Source organism: Accipiter gentilis, chromosome 29, assembly GCF_929443795.1.
Source record: "Accipiter gentilis chromosome 29, bAccGen1.1, whole genome shotgun sequence".
In the NCBI taxonomy this organism is placed as follows: Eukaryota; Metazoa; Chordata; class Aves; order Accipitriformes; family Accipitridae; genus Astur; species Astur gentilis.
In genome coordinates this window covers 7,554,984-7,574,426 of record NC_064908.1, presented here as the reverse complement: position 1 = coordinate 7,574,426, position 19,443 = coordinate 7,554,984, and the positions used below count along the sequence as shown (strand labels likewise).

Below are 19,443 nucleotides of genomic sequence, written 5' to 3'. Positions count from 1 at the left end.
CAAAACTTCAGGGAAGAAATATAAGAATTAAATGAAAAAACATTATTCTGTGTTGAAAGCTCCACAATACACTGAGTTCCCTGCTTAGAAGACTGGAGTATGTTCTGCTTCTCAAGAGTAAAAGAAAATATGAAAGACCAAAGTTACTTGCTCCTTTGCTTCTTATCAAGGTCTGCTGAAATCAACCTAAAAACATGGTATCATTATTGGCACAGGCTTTTTGTAGGATTTCCTTTCAAATCTCTCCAGGTTGTTCCCTGTTATTTCTCCCTGAACTAATTTTTAAATAATTGAATACAAGTATTTCAGAAATTCAGGTTGCCTTTTTAGATTTATTTGTTTATCAGTATAAAATGGTTTTTTTGAGTTTAAATTAAGTCCTCAGAATCTTTATCTGACTTCCATCTCCCTGGCTTTTTCTTAAAACAAGTCAGGTTACAAGTTTTAAGACCTCAATTGTACCTCAATGAAGTGTTTGTGTCTCACAGCAGCTTGTTCTCTGAACCTTTGCAGTCCTCTCTTGGCATTTATCAGAGTGGATTAAGAATTGTATGCAGAAATATTTTTTTATTGTGGAAGTCAAAATTATCTTTTTTTCCTAGTTCTTTTCTCAGCTCTTGAGAGTATTGAAAGGTGTATTTTAAAACCTTGCAGGGTCTGCCACCAAAGTTACTCGGCTGTACAGACTTGCAGAGAGTTCTTTAGATCTTAATAGGTGCTCTCTTGTTAGGACTTTGAGTGTTGGACATAGTTGCAGGTTGGATCTCTTTGGGTATGCAGCCTTTCCCGCAGCACTGTGTGCAGTGGCCAGCTGTATATTCCAAAATCATCAGTCCATACTTGGGCAAGCAGCCGTGAGTTTAGATGGCAGTGAACATTTTCCCAAATACAAGTGTAAAACCAAGGTGTTCCATCTAAGGACAGTACTGATTTTTTTCTTTTTTTTTTTTTTTTTTTTTTTTTGTTTGTTTGTTTTTTTAAGGCAACCAATGTTAAAACTGAATCTGACCCTCCAGAAGCCAGAACTCATAATCTGAGATGTAGAATGGGATGTGCACCTCCAAAGTGTGAAAATGGTGAGTGACAAGTGGGGAGTGAATCAAAATGTGAATGCAGTTTCTGTAAATTTGTACAAACTCGTTTTAAGACCAGTTAAATTCAGCAGTTGGAACAATTCAAAGTATTTTAAAAAAATACTTCTGTTAACTTCATTTTTAAATTGGAATTTATTGTAAAAGTCCTTTTATGGCTTTGAATTCTTTTAGTTTGTTTTGTAAGTGATTGAGTTTTCTTGGAGAAGAAGATGTTTTCAGTTGAAAAAAAAAATTCCTACTTTTTAAAACTTCAGGGTCTCTTATGGAGCAATCAGAAATGATATCTGAGGCATATTTCTATGTGTATTTTAAATAGCTAGCATCAATCAACTAGCTTTAAATAGAGGAAACTCTTTTAAGAACGTATGAGATTTCAGACACTTTTAGGAAAGAATTTGAATTTGAAATCAGGAAATGAAACTCAATGAAGGCAAAAGATAGTATGCTGTGAACTTAACGATAAAGTTCCCATAATATGATTTTTAAATTGCTTCTATCGGTAGTTCTGAGTCTGTTATTATATCTCCTTAACAAATAATTTCAGACTGAGAAGAAATGTTTAATGCCATCAAACAGAAGAGTAAGCTTGTTGACAAATAATTCAGCAAAGCAAACACAGGAACCATTTACAACTACTTAATAATTGAAATTAACTAAGCAGTTTGTCAGTCTCCTTTGTTCATTCAAAATATTCCTCCACCCCCACCCCCAAGAATTTGTGTAGACTGTGGTCTTTTTTAATTTGATTTTTTTTTTCTTGAAGGAGTGTCTGTAAGCATTAACCTTTTTTCTTTTTTCCTCCTGAAGAGCAGAAGGAGAAAGATCTAGACAGTTTTTTAATGCTTAAATTTCATAGATAGATATAGATATTCTTCTCTTTAATATCTTTGCTAGCTCTCGGACTCCAGGAAGTGCTTTGGACTGTCTCATGTCCAGGTGTAAAGGTCTCTAGCTTACTTCTAACTTTAGCTAAGAACTTTGTTGCCCCTTCGTCTTCAGCACCAGAGCCCTGGGATTCTCCATGTTCTGTTGTATGGATTTGGGGGTGTGGGGTTTTTTTGTGTTTTCTTTTTTAATAATGTCAGGAATGAAGACTTGAGTGGAGACATGCCCAAATTGGGTAGGAGTGTAAGAATGTAGAGGAACTGCTTCTCTATCAGGCCGCTCCTGCTGCGTGCTCATCTTTGACGATACATTTTTGTGAAAGCTACTGCTAGAAGAAACTGAAGTGTGAAGATCATCGTAGGAAGCTGTAGTGTTGTTTCAGCCTCCATGTGACATGCTGCTGTAAAATTGATGGAGTAATTCAAGCACAGTTGTTAACACTACATGGAAACAAAATCTTTGCTTATGAAGATAGTCATAATTTAAATTAAATTAATTTAAATGGGCTTTAAAACTCAAAACATGTGGGCTGTGGTAGTCATTGCTACCTTGTGATGGCATATGCTTGTTTTTTCTGATAATACTGGCTCGTGTAGGTATTGCAGGTGTTCAAATCTTGCATTGTTAGCTGAAACAAGTGTGTGTATGGTATAACAAGTAATTCAGCAAATAACTTGGAGTGATGCAGTGTAACAAGTGATAACAAATAAATAATAACAAGTAATGCTAAGCATTAAAAGATTTTGTAATACCCTCTTTTTTTTTTTTTGCTGTTGCACCAGAAAAGGAAATGCATAGCACAGTGAAACTTTCTGAGAAGAGAGAACATGCTGGGGAACCAGAGAAAGACAAATCCAAAGTCCGATCTAAAAAACCTACTAATGCTGTGAGTATGCCCTGCTTTCTTGCTGCTTCATATTGATTGCAGGTGTTTCTGGGTTTCTCTTGGGTATGTAGTGAAATCTCATGTCATTTATATCGCACTAAGGACTTCTTCATGTAACCCTGTGTTTGAAACAAAGCAGTGTCTGTGCCTGCTGGAATGTACATACTTGTAAAGCTTCGTGCTGTTACAAAGCTGAAAATAACAGGATAGTTAACTTTCACTATCTATAATTAAAATGACTTGTTTTCTGTCTCCAAGGCACAATCTTGAAATAAGCATTTTGAAAGAAGAGTCCAAATAGAAGTTCTTCTGTGAACTGATCTCTCTCCCCATCACTCTTTAACCTCAAGGGAGCTTAATGCAAGCTTTGGCACCTGGCTTTCCAGCAGACCTGCCACTTATTCCACAATTTCAGCACTAACTTGGAAGCTTTGCTGTTCAGATGCTTCTTAAAAAAACCAACCCTGTTCCTGCTCCAACGCTCCACATACCACCACCCCCCCTCCAAAAAAATCCCAAACTGAAAGCAATGGTAGTTTGTCTCACTTCTGAGAAGACAATACTGAGATTCTTCCTGTCCATGCCACTACTTGGATCTTTCCTAAAATCAAAAATGTTCTTCATTTAATCTACACCTATAGCTAGATACCTGAGAAGGAAATGTGCAAATCCTAGAAGCTGACACCCCCAGCTCCCAAACAAAAAAAACTTGCAGGAAGGAGCAGGAGATACTGCTTCTTTTTTTAATAACATAAGACAACAGAGTCTGCTTGTCCCCACAGCTCTGTTCTGTATTTGAGAAGAGCCTTCAGTCTGTTGCTGGTGAAGGTGTGGTGTAGGACAGGCAGCAGACAACCCTTCCCACGTTTGGAGTGCCTGCACCTTTTCCTGGGGGCTCAGTAGCTGTTGGGTAAAACTTCCATCAGACTTCAACAGCTGCCCCCCTGCCCAAAAGCACATAGCTCTGCTGGGAAACTGGTGCCATTCCAAATGAAAATGAAGGTCTTGACCAGTATCTCTGGGGAAAAAGAGGAACAATCCCATCAAGAGGAACCCCTTTCTCTCCTCTGAGGCTCCAGACAGTTGGTCTCACAGGAGGATGAAACATCTGTGCACACATGCTGCATGTGAGAGCAGCAAGAAAAAGGATTTGTGAGCCACTAGCAGGTGTTATATTATACCTGCTGAATCCTCAACACTACTGATTTAAACTATCCTGGCCACTGAATCAAATCTTCTCTCATTTGGAAAAAAAAAAAATACATGGAACATGGAAAGGCTTGCAACTCTGTGGTCCTTCCTTAAATTATAGAGCGGGGTTATTTAAACTCTTACATAAATATTCTGTGTTTGCTTGTCTCATTTCCATTTTGGAGATAAAGTAAAAATAAGCTTTGGCAAACGTTACAGATAACTGAGTTACCTTAAGTGCTCAAATTCCTACTCTGGCAATTTTTTGTTACAGGTGGATTTGTATGTATGTCTCTTATGTGGCAGTGGTAATGATGAGGACCGTCTCCTGTTGTGTGATGGCTGTGATGACAGTTACCATACTTTTTGTTTAATTCCACCCCTTCATGATGTTCCCAAAGGGGACTGGAGGTGTCCCCAGTGTTTGGCTCAGGTAATCCAACAAACTGTAACAGTTAGGCTTAAGGTTATTTTTTATTTTGTGGGTTTTTTAAACTTGATCTTAGGGATTGGAAATACAATTTGTTATTACATAAGGTGATAAGAGGGTAAACCTAAAATGAAGACTGGGCATGCTTCAAATTGGAAAGCTATCACTTAATATTTTGGAGCCAAAAGTTGATGTGCCTTTAAAAAATACATTGGATTTTTTTTGGCACCTTTCCTCTGTATTTAAAATTGGAGTCTCACTAGGTGCTTCAGTGTGGAGGTCTATGCATCTTTTTTTTGCTTAGCTCTACTAGATGAAGGAGAAATTAGGCATATTACTTACTGTTTATGCAGATATATAAATAAATACTGTGATTTGGTGAATTAAGCAGAGTAATTTCTTCTTCTCACTGCAACTTGGGGCAGTCACTTCATTTCGGTCAGGTGTCCTGCTGCCTTAGCCATCAGGTGCTGTAATAGTAGCCCATTTGTGTAAAGTCTGAGCACAGACTGTCTTATTTAATACATTATGGAAATAATTATCTTTTCAATTGCAGGAGTGTAATAAGCCTCAAGAAGCATTTGGTTTTGAACAAGCAGCAAGAGACTATACACTTCGCACATTTGGAGAAATGGCAGATGCATTCAAGTCAGACTATTTTAACATGCCAGTACATGTATGTTCATGTATTTATCCTGATGCCATAATGTAGATTTCATTTTTTGTGCTTAGTTAAAATATATAACTTTTGAGGGGGAGGGGGAAATTCCGCTTTTGAATGGGATGAAATCTGAAATCAGAGGTTCTCATTTACATCAGTGAATCCTTGTTCTTGTTGGTGTCATGGTTTCCTGTTCCACCAGCTTCTTGGTTTGGGGTTTTTTTTCAGTTTTGAAGAAGTGTCTGTAAGGAAGAGAATACTCTGTAACTGTCACTCGTTCCTGAGAGAACAAAGCAGTGACATGTCCTGAGTGGAACAGCACTTCTGCTGCATCTTTTTTTTCTCTTGTTGAAACAATTTTGAAATGGGGAAATACTTCAAGCTAGTGGAGGTTCTACCCTGAGTTAGGTTTTATGCACATGCTTTTTATATACTGATTCCTCAGTATATACTCCTTGTTTTTCTTCTTCTCATGCCTAGATGGTCCCCACCGAGCTGGTTGAAAAAGAATTCTGGAGACTTGTTAGTACCATTGAAGAGGATGTGACAGTAGAATATGGAGCTGATATTGCTTCAAAGGAATTTGGCAGTGGCTTCCCAGTTAGGGGTGGGAAATTTAAAGTTAGACCAGAAGAGGAGGTAGGTCTTTATTAGTTCACTGTGTATGTTTGTATTGCAGTTCTTGATTAAATAAGTCTCTTTGGTTCAAAGCACAATAATGGAACTGGGTTGCAAAGTGTTTGTTTTGTGTACCTGGCACAGTATTTGAAGAGGAGAATTATATCAGAGTTTTGATTAAATAAAATTTGCTGTGACCAGACATTAAAAGCCACAAGTTTATCCTAGAAGTTATTTATTAACTTCCGAACAACAACAAACTCTCATTTTAACAAAGCAGGTCGGATAAGGTTTGTGAAAGGAGCAAAGGCAGTGGAGGTTTTGTTCTTTGATTCATTGACCTGTTTCTTATATTTTTCAGTTCGGAAAGATGCTTTTCTTCTGTTGCTGTTTTGGCAGTTGTACCTTCTTGGGTTTTTTACTTCATGTTGTATAAACCTGTGACTGTTCTGTTCAATTTTCAGGAATACCTTGATAGTGGCTGGAATTTAAACAACATGCCTGTGATGGAGCAGTCTGTTCTTGCTCACATCACTGCAGACATATGTGGAATGAAATTACCCTGGCTATATGTAGGAATGTGCTTTTCTTCATTTTGTTGGCATATAGAAGACCACTGGAGCTATTCGATTAACTATCTGCATTGGTGAGTTTGAGGAATAAACTCAGCCTGAGAAGCAATCTCCCTTTCATTCCCCCTTCCCCTTTTTAATTAGTGGACTAAAACCAGATTCACAGAGTTCAGGCCAGGATAACTCTTGCAATCCTGTAGCAGCAGGGTTAAATTTGACACCATGTGATTCCTGCATTGATTTGCTTTTGGACAAGAGGTCATATTTTGGAAAGAGACATCCATTCCCAGTTTTAAAAAATCCATGAGAGATGCAGCAGATACTCCATCAAATATTTTATTATGCTCAATGTAAAACTAAAAACCATGCAAGTTTTTTTTAAAATCATCTAGCTTCAACTAACAATCTTAGGATCCTGCATATTTTTTTGTCTGTTAGATCATTCTATCATAAATCCTCTCATCAAACAAACACTTGTCAGCTGTAATCAGGACAGATCTTTGCCATCTCTTTGATATTCTAAATAGATTGAACTTAAACTTCTCACGTTACAACAGCTTTTCTAGAGTTTGAATTATTCTTGTCACTCTTAATGAAACCCGTCAAGCTCTTTACCTTTCCTTGTTTGCGTAAGTGTTCCAGCAAAATGGTAAAACCACATCCTAGCTGCTATTCAGTAGGTCATCTTTCTGGTTGGTTATTCAATTGCTGCTCCTTGAAACAGCTGCCGCTGTAGCACAGTCCAAGTAGTCAGTGACTTAATTCGCTTGCTTTCTTAGTACTTGACATTATTAAAACAAATGTTTGAGTGATCCTAAGTAAATGAGTGATCAGGATTACATTCTAAAAATTATCTTCCTTGTCATTTGTTGCCTTTTTTTTTTTTGTCTGGGTCTTCAGTCAGGCTGAAAAGTGTGGGAAGGAGAGGAGATTTTTGTGTTTGCAGTAGAAACTTAATTTCTTCTAGGAGAGCTTCCCTTGCTATTGTAAGAATAGCATTATGTCCTCCATAATTTGTCCTGCATTGCATTAGTATTTGCAGTCAAGGCCAGAAAGATGCATAATTGCATACATGTACATGTGCACAGACATGTACATACATTCAGACACATGTGAAAGTTGCCCTGCCTCCTTTTAATTTATTTCTCCTCCAGCATGAAAATCCTTGATGTCTTGTCTTTTCATTTGCAGATAATCTTCTGTATTTCCCTTCAACTTAGAGGTTTAAGTCTGGGTTCTTTAGCCTGTTGGAGAGCAATGTGTAGTTGAGGTTAATACTGTTGTTGGCCAGAGGAGTCAGTCTTAATGACCCGCTGCTGAAGAGACAATGCTCCAAACTCTGAAAAGACTTCAGAAGGCAGGACTTGTTCTTGTGAAATACTAGAGATGGCATGTCCATCTTCAGTGTTCCTGTGTGCCTTGAAAGAGCTTGTATCCTGGTATGGTGCTTTGAGCAGATAGCCCCAAGTGAACTAGGCTACAGCAGCAGGCCTTTCATAGGGTTGAAGGCAATAGTTCTCCTGCATGACTTTAAATCCTGTGTTAGTTTTTGAAATGGTAATAAAAGGAGAAAAAAAACAAGTCTTTGCTTCTAAGGATGCTTGCAAATAAATAAATAAGATGTCAGTCCTGGTCAGAGGTAGAATTATCATCGTTGATGCTAGTATTTCTAAAAGCAGGAATTCGGAGCTGCCAGGTAGCAGTGCAGAAAGAACTGTCACCTTCGTCCATTCTGCAGCTTGCTGCCTTCATAAGGCTGACACCTTAATAGCTCCATTAGAATTCCATCTTTCTCTGCTATCTGTTCTCCTGAAGTCCAGAGCACCCTGGTACCAGTATTCTGGTCCAAGTTTAGCATAGTTCATAACTGCTGTCATACATTCCTGGGCAATGACATGTATCAAGGAGCAGAATTCTTGACTAACCTCATATTGGCTCAGGACACATGACAGTTTTTAGTTGCATCTGTGGCTGGTCTTCATGAATTCATAGACTTGTTCCAAGATGATGACCAGGTCCAAGGCTGCATAGTCATCTAACACTGCATAGTGATGACTCTACTTGTGCTTATCGTTGTGGTACCAAAGTAACTGCCCTTCCACAGTCCCTCCCGCTAGCTGTCCTCTTCACCATGACAGAGGTGCTATTTGAGTACAGGAATAAGCTCCTAGGTATGAGGGTTATGCTTCTGTATTCATACTTCACTCTCTTCTTCTGGAATCCTCCCAATTGCTTCATGATTTAGGGAAAAAAAGAACACTGTTGGGTCAGCTTTACCATTTTTCCCGCACTCTTGGGAGAAGGTGATTTGTCTGTTATCTCCTTTTCTAAATACCTTTTCTAACATTGTTCTTTATAAGGGATTAGAAGGCATTTTCATCTTTTTGCTACAGTCAGCCAGCTTTGTTGTAAACCTGAAGCAATATCTACTGGAACACATCTGCATAACCTTAATTTTCTGAACTGGCTTGCATTGGGTTAAGCTGTTGTTAGAAATTCTTTGTTCCTACTCTGGATATGTTTTTTTTCCTTTTCTTGAGGTCTTTTGCATAATTCGGAAGTTTAATTTCTACTTACTATATGTTGCTTTTATGGCAATTATGCACAAGACAGAAAGAACTGGCTTTGGTTGTTAGATCCAACAGGGAGTTTGTGTTTATGGTAGAAGACAGCTTATGTTTTGAAGTTGTGCTGAATTAGCAGAACTTCACTGAGGACTTCTTCAGTCTTTTTTTTTCCCCAGAATATTTTAAGTATGTGCTCATAAATGTAGGCAGTTAAAACCTTAGGTCTGGAGGAGGGACCTGTGTAAAATGTGAAGATTCAGGAAGGTACATAATCTTTGCATTCCTTCCTGGTGGTATACCCTTCATTTGACATGGTGTATTTTAAAGCAGAAGACTGAAAATGTAACTTACGAGATTGCTTATATTTAACTTTTTTTAATAATCTTGCAGGGGGGAGCCTAAAACGTGGTATGGAGCCCCAGGGTATGCAGCTGAACAGCTGGAGGATGTAATGAAGAAGCTTGCTCCAGAGCTATTTGAATCTCAGCCAGATCTCTTGCACCAACTTGTCACCATAATGAACCCGAATACTTTGATGGCCCACGGAGTGCCTGTATGTTGTTGGACTCCTGTGCTACTCCCCCAAACCCAACCCTCTTTCATTTGCACTGAATTCTACTTCAAATCTCATAATTGAAGCCACTTTTATTACAGAGATGGTGTGGTAGTTTCCATGTGTGTTGTATCTTCCTTGTCTAGTATAATGTGCCAGTATGAACAGATGGGCAATGGAATCATTGCTTTTGAAATTGCTTGGCAAACTCTTCTCTGGAGATCTACCTTAGTATATTTCTATTTCTGTATCTCAGCTGGAAAGTTTAGTCTCGACCTTTGAAACAATGGCAGGAGCTCTTCATATGTCTGTCTAATCAGACACAATTGGGTGTTTTGGGTTTTTTTTTGGCATAGAGTTTCTGGCAAGGGGCCAAACCCCATTCTTCCTTTATTTGTCATCCACATCCTCTTATTTTTCCTGGATAAGTTCTTAGGTGTTTAAAAACATTTTTTCATCAGTTTCCATCATATTCCATACTAGATTGTTCATGGGAATTATGTCCCTTTACAACTTAATTAGCTTTTGACTAGCTGACCTTGGGACTTAAAGGAAAATCTGGAAAAAGTAGCAAAATTTGTGGTGTCAACTATGCTTTGAGAGACTCCAAAACTGAAAGATGCAGGAAGACCTGCCTGCTTTCATGCTGATTGTATAGCACCAAAAGTATTAGATTTACAGCAGTCTGAACTTTTGAGTAGGTTCAATTTCTCTTCCCCTTCAGCTGCACGTTGAAGAGAACCTTGCCTATGCTTTATCTGTGTAACCATGCACAGAGCTAGCAAGTGCAAAAGACACAGACAGTAGACTTAAAATGGCTGAAAGTGCAGGTATGGCTAAATGAAAGCCCTTTGCTTTCTAGGGTTTTGTATGACAAGTTACCAAATGTCAGTAGTAATTCTTGGGCTTATGTTTTAGAACTATCCGAAGTCATCATAGAAGTTACTAGGAATTGGAAATCCATATTCTCTTCACAGCCTTCAGTTCTGTTTAGGTTTGATCTAATACTTGTCTGTCTTTTCTCCTAGGTTTATCGAACCAATCAGTGTGCTGGAGAGTTTGTGATCACCTTTCCAAGAGCTTATCACAGTGGCTTCAATCAGGGTTTTAATTTTGCTGAAGCTGTGAACTTCTGCACAGTTGATTGGGTATGTTCCAAAACCAGTTTTTCGTTAAGTATGCAGTTCCAAAGTTGTTCCTAGCTGATGTACAGCTCTAATTTACTGCTGATGCACAAATCTAGTCCACGGATCAGAAGGAGCCTGTTACTGGAAGCATAGTGTTTTGCTGAAGGTATTTCTTTCATGTAGTAAACTGTGGGCTTTCTCTGGTTCCTAAGGTTCGGTTTGAAATTATACATTAGAGCTGATGTATCTTTTACAGCAGAAGGTAGGCAAGGTCCTATGCACGCCTAGAATATGAGTAGCATATGGATAGCAGAGGTGCTCTAGGTTTTTAGGGAAGAATACCTTAATGAGAAGGGAACAGAAAGTTTTAATGTTCAAACAGAAGGCTTACCGACCAGTACTTTGTTCCCAGTAAGCTTCACTCAGCTCATTGAAACAACAGAGATAGGCACACATTACAATTATTAGGTCATAGTAATTAATTAATTTTTTGTCTTTTTTTTTAAAATAAAAACAAATGGAGGATAGTTGCTCCAAAGTTAAAAGTAATCATTTCTCCTTCCCAGCAGATTTCTCAGACACAGTGTTGCCTGATCTCAGAAAGATCCTTTGAAGCTACTGATATGCTTCAAATTACTCCTCTTCTGGTTTGGTTCCCCCCCCCCCCCCCCCCCCCCCCCCCCCCAAAAAAAAAAAAAAAGTCTTGGCTATTTGTAAATGTAGCCCATCTAAAAATGTTGCTAGATTTAAAAAACATTACTTAGAAGTAGGAGATGACTAAAATTTAAGCTTTCTGCATTGTGACTATGTTAGCCTATTGGTTGGTTTGGTTTTGTTTTTCCTATTGTCCTTCCATGAGTTTCATACCGGACTCTAACACATAACCTCATTGTAACCTGAGCATCGTTACACGCCTGGCCAGTGACAGCCTTTAAAATAAAGCTATGAGTAACCTACCCAGCTCATAATGAATTGTTTACTCTGCCTGGGGTTAGTTAGGGACTTTAATGGTTCATGGTGTCAGCAATTTCTCAGGCTGCAGCATGGTTCGTATACTATATAAAACAGCCATATCATTTGAGAAAAAGGTCCAGCATGCCCTGCAACCTGCCTTTGATGGGGCATACCTTGAGTGGTAAGAATAGGACAAGTGTATGTACTCTTCCCTTTGACATTTCCCCAGCCTGTGTGTGTTTTTAGCTTGGGTATTCCTGACCCTGCTGTGGTTTAGTGATTTAGTTACCCCTAATTATGGTCTCTTCCAGATAGTATGTTCCCCCTGTGAACCTAGCTAAACAACTTGCATCCTCAGTGTCCACTGTAAAAGAGTTATAAGCAGTACTGGTTTACAAGAACTCAGGGTCTTGATTTCTCTAGTTTTACATTCTGAATTATGAATATTGTTGCTAGAAGGATTTTTCTTGGCCTTTCATTTGGATAGTTTTTGGTTAGTAGTACAAAAAGTTAGTACCTTAATGTAATTTCCAGAATGAACTCTTAATTTATTTAATGTTTTTCAATGCAGCTACCGTTGGGTCGCCAATGTGTAGAACATTACCGTCTGCTAAACCGTTACTGTGTGTTTTCTCATGATGAGATGATCTGTAAAATGGCTTCCAAAGCAGATGTTCTTGATGTTGTGGTAGCATCTACAGTTCAGAAAGACATGGCTATTATGATTGAAGATGAGAAGAGGTTGCGTGAGAAGGTTGACAAACTGGTGAGTTGTAGGAAATGATATTATAATGAAGAAAGGAACAGTTGAAACAGTCGTGTGAAAACATGCTGGGACTTGTACTGTGTTGTCAACGGCTTAGAGCTACATAGTACCTTCCTGAGTAGCATTGTTGATTTCAGAGGACCACTTGGATAAAGAGTCATTTATCGCACATCTTGCTTTAGCGCCTGCCCTTTAATATTGCTCAGAATGTCTCTTTTATGGTAATATTTGTTCTTTCAGTAACTTAGAATAGCTGATTTGTCATTAACCAAGATTTCTGTCTACCTGGTTTTAATATCTTATTTCTAAACTTCATTATTCCTTTGATAAATTCAGCTTCTGATGTTTTAGCTTGGAATAGTCACCTCTTCATTAGACTTTGAAGTGATGTAACATACTCTTTTGCAGGGAGTGACTGACTCGGAGAGAGTGGCTTTTGAGCTGTTTCCTGATGATGAGCGACAGTGCTTAAAGTGTAAAACCACCTGTTTTATGTCTGCTGTTTATTGTCCATGTAAACCTGGGTTATTGGTATGCTTGTACCATGTCGAGGATCTCTGTTCCTGTCCCACCTACAAATATAAACTGGGGTAAGCTTTAGAGAGCAAATAATACTGTTCTGGAGATACTTATTGTACGTGTACATACTGTGGTTTGATAATCTAGTGCCTACTCTGTTTTGTCAGTGGTGCTAGTCTCAGTATTCTGTTTCTTTCAGTCCTTTGCAAATATAGTGCCCCCAAAACAAAGTGCCTTTTTGTGCTCGTATACAAAGACTCTTTCTTTCCAGCATTCAGCTCTTCTTGCTCTATAATGGCAAAAATTGCTGGATGAATTAGTTTGCTTTTTTATTTATAGCAAAAAGGTCATCATCCCTTACATCCAGTTCTTGCCGAGTAATATTTTTTTGCTTTTGTTAGCTTTCCTTCCTATTGTCATCTTTCCTTTCCTGTTATTTGTTACATCTTTGTCCTACATGAATGTAGCTTGTCCTAAGACAGTTTCACAATTGCTGCAATTGTAATGTTGAAATTGCTTTTTTGAAGCAATTACAACATTGAAATTGTCTTGGGAGGAACGTGGTGTGGTTGTAGGTCTTAATTATATAACCCGGGTGCCTATTAGATAATTTCTGTGTTGTATGGACCAACCCATCCTGATGCCCCTCCGTTCCACCCTCCTGCTCCCTCGCAGATTTTGTTGAAGAGTTTGAATTCTGTGCTACTTGTAGGTACCGCTATACCCTGGAGGAACTTTATCCAATGATGAGCGCGCTAAAGATGCGTGCGGAATCATACAATGAATGGGCTTCCAATGTTAATGAAGCTCTGGAGGCAAAAATTAACAACAAAAAAAGTAAGTATCTTACCTTCTGTCTGCAACGCATAATTTTAGATGGCTAATTTTTCAGTTTTTAGTTTCTCAACCTTAGTAACTTTTGTCTAATGTGACAGTCAAAAGAAATCACATATAATTTTATGTTTTAAAGTAAATATTTTAGCTGTTACAGTCCCAGAAATTATGCTAAGCTAACTCTGTGTGAGAAGGTTGTAAATCACTGACAAAAAATATAACTGGAGTTGAAATAGAAATGTTTCATGTGTTGTTTTATTCAGTCTTACCATTTCAAATCCATCACAAAGGAGACTTTTGTTAACTTAATATCTTTCCCAAAAGGTCTCATCAGTTTTAAGGCTTTGATAGAAGAATCAGAAATGAAAAAGTTTCCAGACAATGATCTACTGCGACATCTCAGACTGGTTACGCAGGATGCAGACAAATGTGCCTCAGTTGCACAGCAGCTTCTTAATGGCAAAAGACAAACCAGGTAAATGTTACTATATGGGTTTGTAACAAAATTGAGTCACTGAAGATAGATACCAGTGGCCAGTGATAGATGCCAGTGTTCTGGAAGACTTAAAAATGAAAGTAATCTTTTTGTCTTCGAGAGAGGGCCATCTTTTACAGGGAGATTCACCTTTACTACATGTAATAAGTTAAACATCCTGAGCTTTCAGTGTCTTCTTCCTCTGTGTTTGACAGTTGGGCAGTAAATTCATTCTGATGTTCCCGAAAAGGAAGACTTGTTGTGGTATTTCCAGACAAAGCAACACCGAACAAGACACAGTCCACTTGTCTCTGTGCCATGGGGACTGAAAATCTGTCAGTGGTGCATATGTCATTATATTCATTACACTTTATGCCTTGTGGAAAAATAAAGTGTCTTAACTTCCTGAGCTGATGGTGATGGGAATACTGTATGAGATCTCTGAAAAATACTAGCTCTTTCTTTGGCAGCACTTATGTTAAATCTTTCGGACAGGTTATTTGCTCAAAGAATTTGAAGATAGGGCAGTGTTTGTGTAATACATTCTTTGTGAACTGGATGTCTGGCTGCCTAGTTCTGCTAGCAGTTTCCATGCCTGAAATGAGTTGAAAGGAGTCAGAAGATCCAGAAGGACAAGGCCAGATCTCCTCATTGTATCAGTTTGATTGTGACTGTATTAATGTAGTAGCCTTTCTCTCAGGGATCACAAATTGCCATCTTCTGTTGCAGATTCTCCACCCAGACTTAAAATGGCTGCATCTAGCCTTGCGGGATGATAGGTTTCTAAGAAAATCTTGGTTTTATGTGTGTGGAGGACAATATTGCTCAAGTCCAACAATCTTAGTGTGAAATACTTCAGGAAAAACTGTTTCTCTTTTGTTCCATCTGGACAGTTTTCACCTGTTTCTGCTGCTTTGAACAACGTAGTGTTTGTCAGAGCAGTTGCTCTTTGTGTTGGTATAACTGCACATGTGTGGTTTGTGCATGTTGCTTGCCTCAGCAGGAATCTTGTAGGTTGTCAATCCCTGTGTTCTTGCAGTACTTTAAAGGCTGACTTCGAAGGACTTTGGTAGTAGGATATTCAACTACTGTTTAGATGTGATTTTTGTAGCTGCACTTTCCCTTTCTAGTGATCCTTGTGTAAGTCTTTGTGCAAGGAGTTGATAAAAATTCACCTTCACCGTCTTGCAAACACAAGAGGATGAAGTCCCTGTCACAAGAACGTAAAAATATTACAACAGGAAATGAAAAATTTCAGCACTCCAACAGACATGACTTCTGCCAGATAGGCAGTTTCCAACTCAAGAGATTCACAGCACTGTTAACAAAGGACTTGTCCGCTCCTAATCTCTTCATTTAGTGTTGACCCACCTCTACTTGTTCTGGCATCTCCAGTCTATGTGTTCTCCCATCCTTGGTACTTGCTCAGGCCTCCTGATGATGAACTTGGAGCAGCAGCCAGGCCCTTTCCAGCTGTTCTGTGGCAGACGAGCTCTTCCAAGAGTCCTTCCTGCTCTTAACATGTACCTGACTTTGCTTGGCCTGGAAAGAGTGGGGGGCAATTTTTTCCTTCATCTTCTGACCAGGTCTGTTCTTTTGTCACCGTGGTAGGGTTATCAACCTTTCTCACAGCTGTACTTGCCAGCTCCTTTAGCATTACAGACCGTGATGAAAAATCCACCCAGTGTTGCAGTACACAGGATCAAGGAAGTGCTTGGATTGCATTTCTCATTTGCTCTGTTTTTTGCCCTTCTCTCACCATTTCTCCTTTGATCTTTTTTGGCATATTCCTGGGAAAAGTCCAGTTGCATGTCTTCATAATTAAGAGTTTTAAAAACACATGTTCTTTGATGGATTATTTTTTTCTTAAAAGATTGAAGGGGGAGTGCTTCCAATGTAGGAAGATACAAAGAAGAGAATAATCTGCTTAAAATCTTAATACATGTTATATCTAATACAGTTTCATCTATGTGATGTTCACATCTGCTGGATGTTGGGCAGCCTTCATCATGCTGACTGCTGTGTATCAGTTATAAAGGATTTTGGATTTTGCCTAAAGTTTGGTTCATGCTTTTGACAAACTTTCCTTTATGGACTGAGCGTTTTGTTCTGATCCGGGGTTTGGAAGAGTCATGCAGTAGACTTGACTCAACTGGAAAGGCAATCCCTGTTAATCATGGTCATCAGTGATACTCAAGGATCTCCTCCTGTATAGTATACACAACAGTTTCTGGGGAGAAAAGAGCAAGACGGATGATAAATATTCTCTTAGAGTAAATTCTGTGGCTTTTGCTCAGTCTTCTCTGTAGTACCTGAAAAATGTAGATGGGCTGTACTTCCCTGTTTCCTTTGGTTCTTGCGGTGATGGATGATGAGGCAGTCCTAACAGATGCTGTTTGGAAGATTGTTCTGTGAAGAGCTGTCTGAATTGAACCAGAGGACAGTGTAGGCCTCAGTCGTCTCTGGCTCTGGAAGAGAAGAGTATGACAGCAGGGCAAGTACAAAAGGATGTTCACTATCCATCCCCTTCCATCTCTAGGTCTCATGATACCTTTTCTGCTTCTTAGAGTCTCCAAGAGTTTAGAGACCTTGTGCTTAGAGATCTTGGTGATTAATAACCCTAGATGGATGTGGGCTTTTCTTCTGTGAATGCTTTTTTTTTTAAGTCTCCTGTAGTTTCTGGTTATCAAAAACATATTGTGACATTCAGTTTTGCAGTTTAGATATGTAGGGGGGTGTGTGTGTATGTGTACATAAATATTTATTTATTTTAAAAACTTGTGCCTTTTCCTTGGAAGATACTGCAGAAGTTCCACAAAAAATAGTAAAACATTGTAAACCATAAACCAGCTTGTGTTGTACCTGAGACTTTGAATTCATTTCATTGTTCAGCTTACTATGGATTTTGGAACTCCCAATGTGATCTTGCATATCCTTTAAAAATACCTATCTTTAAAATAAATTTTAATTTAGCACTCTTATGTTATAGTGTTCGCATTCCAGTCATGCTGGCATATCCTGCTGGGATGTTGTTTTCCTCTTTCGTTTAAATGACATATTGTGGATTAAATTGGAGCCAGCATTGTAAGAGATTTCTTTCCTTTTCTGTTCAGGGTTCTCAGACCTAGTTAATATTGGCTTGAGTTTAGAGAGGTTTTTAATATTAGCCAATTTGTTAACACTTATAAGCCACTCATTCGATACAAAGCTTTTAGATAAAAATGAAAATGATGATTTCAGCGCAAAGAGGATTTTTCAGAAGCGCCTACATGACCTGTAAATATAAAAACCCATTCAAAATTGGGATTTGTTCTCTTTTGGTATGGACATGGGGAGAGCTTACTACAATAGCTATTGCAACATAACTGAATAGTTTATCCACAATTGCTTTGTGTTCTGGAGAAAAGCCTAATTTTATTCCATAATAACCAGTGCTCTTCCAAGGCTGAGTAGTTGTTCCAGAACACTATTTAATATGAAAGAGTATTTTCAACAATAGCTTATTCTGCTATAGCTAACTGAAGTTTTCCCATGTATATAAGCCCTAGGCTTCTTGGATGCTTTTGAATATTCTGTTACTTGTGAGTAAAGCTTGACTTACAAGAAATCATAAGCAGATGTTTGAGAAGTTTAGATTTTATTTTATTTTTTAGCAGCATCCAACAAAGTTGAATTGTGTGTAATTGCAGGTACCGCTCTGGAGGAGGAAAGTGTCAAAATCAGTTGACTGTGAATGAACTCCGGTTGTTTGTGAGGCAGCTCTATGCTCTGCCTTGTGTCCTCAGTCAGACACCATTGCTGAAGGTAACTTAGAAAATTCTCAGGGAAGGAACATGAGCATTTGTCATAGTGATGTATTTGCACTGCATTAATCTGCTATCTTACTACTGGCTCCAAGAATGAATAGCTTTAAACTGGCAGGCGTGGGTAACTTGTGCATGAGTTGCTTAAGAATGGCGCTCTTGTGACATGCTGGTGTTCATGGTCAGTGTATTTTTATACTACAAAATGTTAACATCAAAATGTTAATGTTGTACGAAGTAATGCAAAAGAAGCAGCAGGATGACTTGGGTAACTACAGATTAAAAGTTTGGGGTCAGTTACCTAGTCTCCTCTTAAGAGTGAAGACAGGTTTGTCTGAGAATTATTTAAAACTCCGTAATGCTCTGAGTGGCAGTTCTCACATTCATATCACTTTCCTTCTTTGTTAATCCAGAATCAGCTTTCTCATGGTCTCGTAATTAGATACCTCCTCGTGCTATCAACCCATGTTCCAGGAAACAACACAAATAACCCTAGCCAAAGCTACCAGCCTAGGCTACCAAAATACTTGTTCTGTCAGAGTACCTGCTGCTGACAGTGAGTCAGATCACTTTGTCTCCCACAACCATCAGCTAGTGCTGCTTGTTTGCTCATCAGATAATCAGCCATCAGACAAGTTGAAAGTAATTCATGATTTGGTTTCAGAATTTGCCAAAATGTTGAATATCACACTGAGGGGTAATAAAAAAAAAAGGGGGGGGGGGGGGGGGACACCATAAATTCTGGGCAGCTGCAATTCCTGTCTTAAAGGAAAAAGACTTTGCATATTTGTGACAGAGCCAGGAGATGCAGTGTCCAGCTCCTAAACTCTCTCTTAAGTGTCCACACAATGCTGAGAGACCAGACAATACCATGTAACTTTGAATAAGAGTAGACCAGTTCAGCTCAGCATTATGACTATTGCTTTTGAAGCTTTATCAGGTCTGGAATGCGCGAGTCAGACTTTATGTAATCCTATTTACAGTTATTTGTTTATAGCATAGTAACTCTGAAGTTATCTTACTATTTAAACCTTACTTTTTAAAAAGCAGAAGTTCAGAAATGCCAGACATGCAAACAATTCTTCTCCATCTGTCATTCTTGAACAGGGAAATATCAAACACATGGTCAGGATATTCTTTTATATCATTCCTAACGATCTTAAATTATATGTAGTCATGCAAATTAGGCTGTTAATATAAATGGCCAACAGTTACTGGAGATCAGTTCACAATTTAATATATCTCTAAAAAGGCTTTATTTCCATTATGGCTGAGATCGTCTACTCAGGCAACAGCCTCATTGGCAAAATACCAAGATGTCATCTGTGAAGGAAGAATTTACTGCTGGAGTAGCATTTCAGCCAGTACTAGAAGCATTGGGCAGGATGGCTAGAAACAGAGTAATTCCAGCCTTTGCAGTGAGATTACTCTAACTGCCTATTATCCTGGGTGAAGTGCAACCACAGAGGTACCTTTTTGGGGTAATTAGCTGTTGAACATACAGAGAG

At 38.6% G+C, this 19,443-nt stretch overlaps 1 protein-coding gene across 2 annotated transcripts in view; it reads left to right on the top strand.

Annotated features, from left to right (window-relative positions):
* Positions 1-19,443, top strand: part of KDM5B (lysine demethylase 5B) — a 57,929-nt gene that overhangs the window by 24,635 nt on the left and 13,851 nt on the right. For both annotated transcript variants that reach the window (XM_049832369.1, XM_049832368.1), the window contains exons 6-18: positions 983-1,076; positions 2,762-2,865; positions 4,331-4,489; positions 5,043-5,162; positions 5,628-5,786; positions 6,230-6,411; positions 9,295-9,457; positions 10,486-10,605; positions 12,110-12,304; positions 12,713-12,894; positions 13,536-13,660; positions 13,982-14,132; positions 17,822-17,936. In XM_049832369.1, the coding sequence (XP_049688326.1) occupies positions 983-1,076; positions 2,762-2,865; positions 4,331-4,489; positions 5,043-5,162; positions 5,628-5,786; positions 6,230-6,411; positions 9,295-9,457; positions 10,486-10,605; positions 12,110-12,304; positions 12,713-12,894; positions 13,536-13,660; positions 13,982-14,132; positions 17,822-17,936 (1,869 nt within the window). The remainder of the gene's footprint in view (positions 1-982; positions 1,077-2,761; positions 2,866-4,330; positions 4,490-5,042; positions 5,163-5,627; positions 5,787-6,229; positions 6,412-9,294; positions 9,458-10,485; positions 10,606-12,109; positions 12,305-12,712; positions 12,895-13,535; positions 13,661-13,981; positions 14,133-17,821; positions 17,937-19,443) is intronic.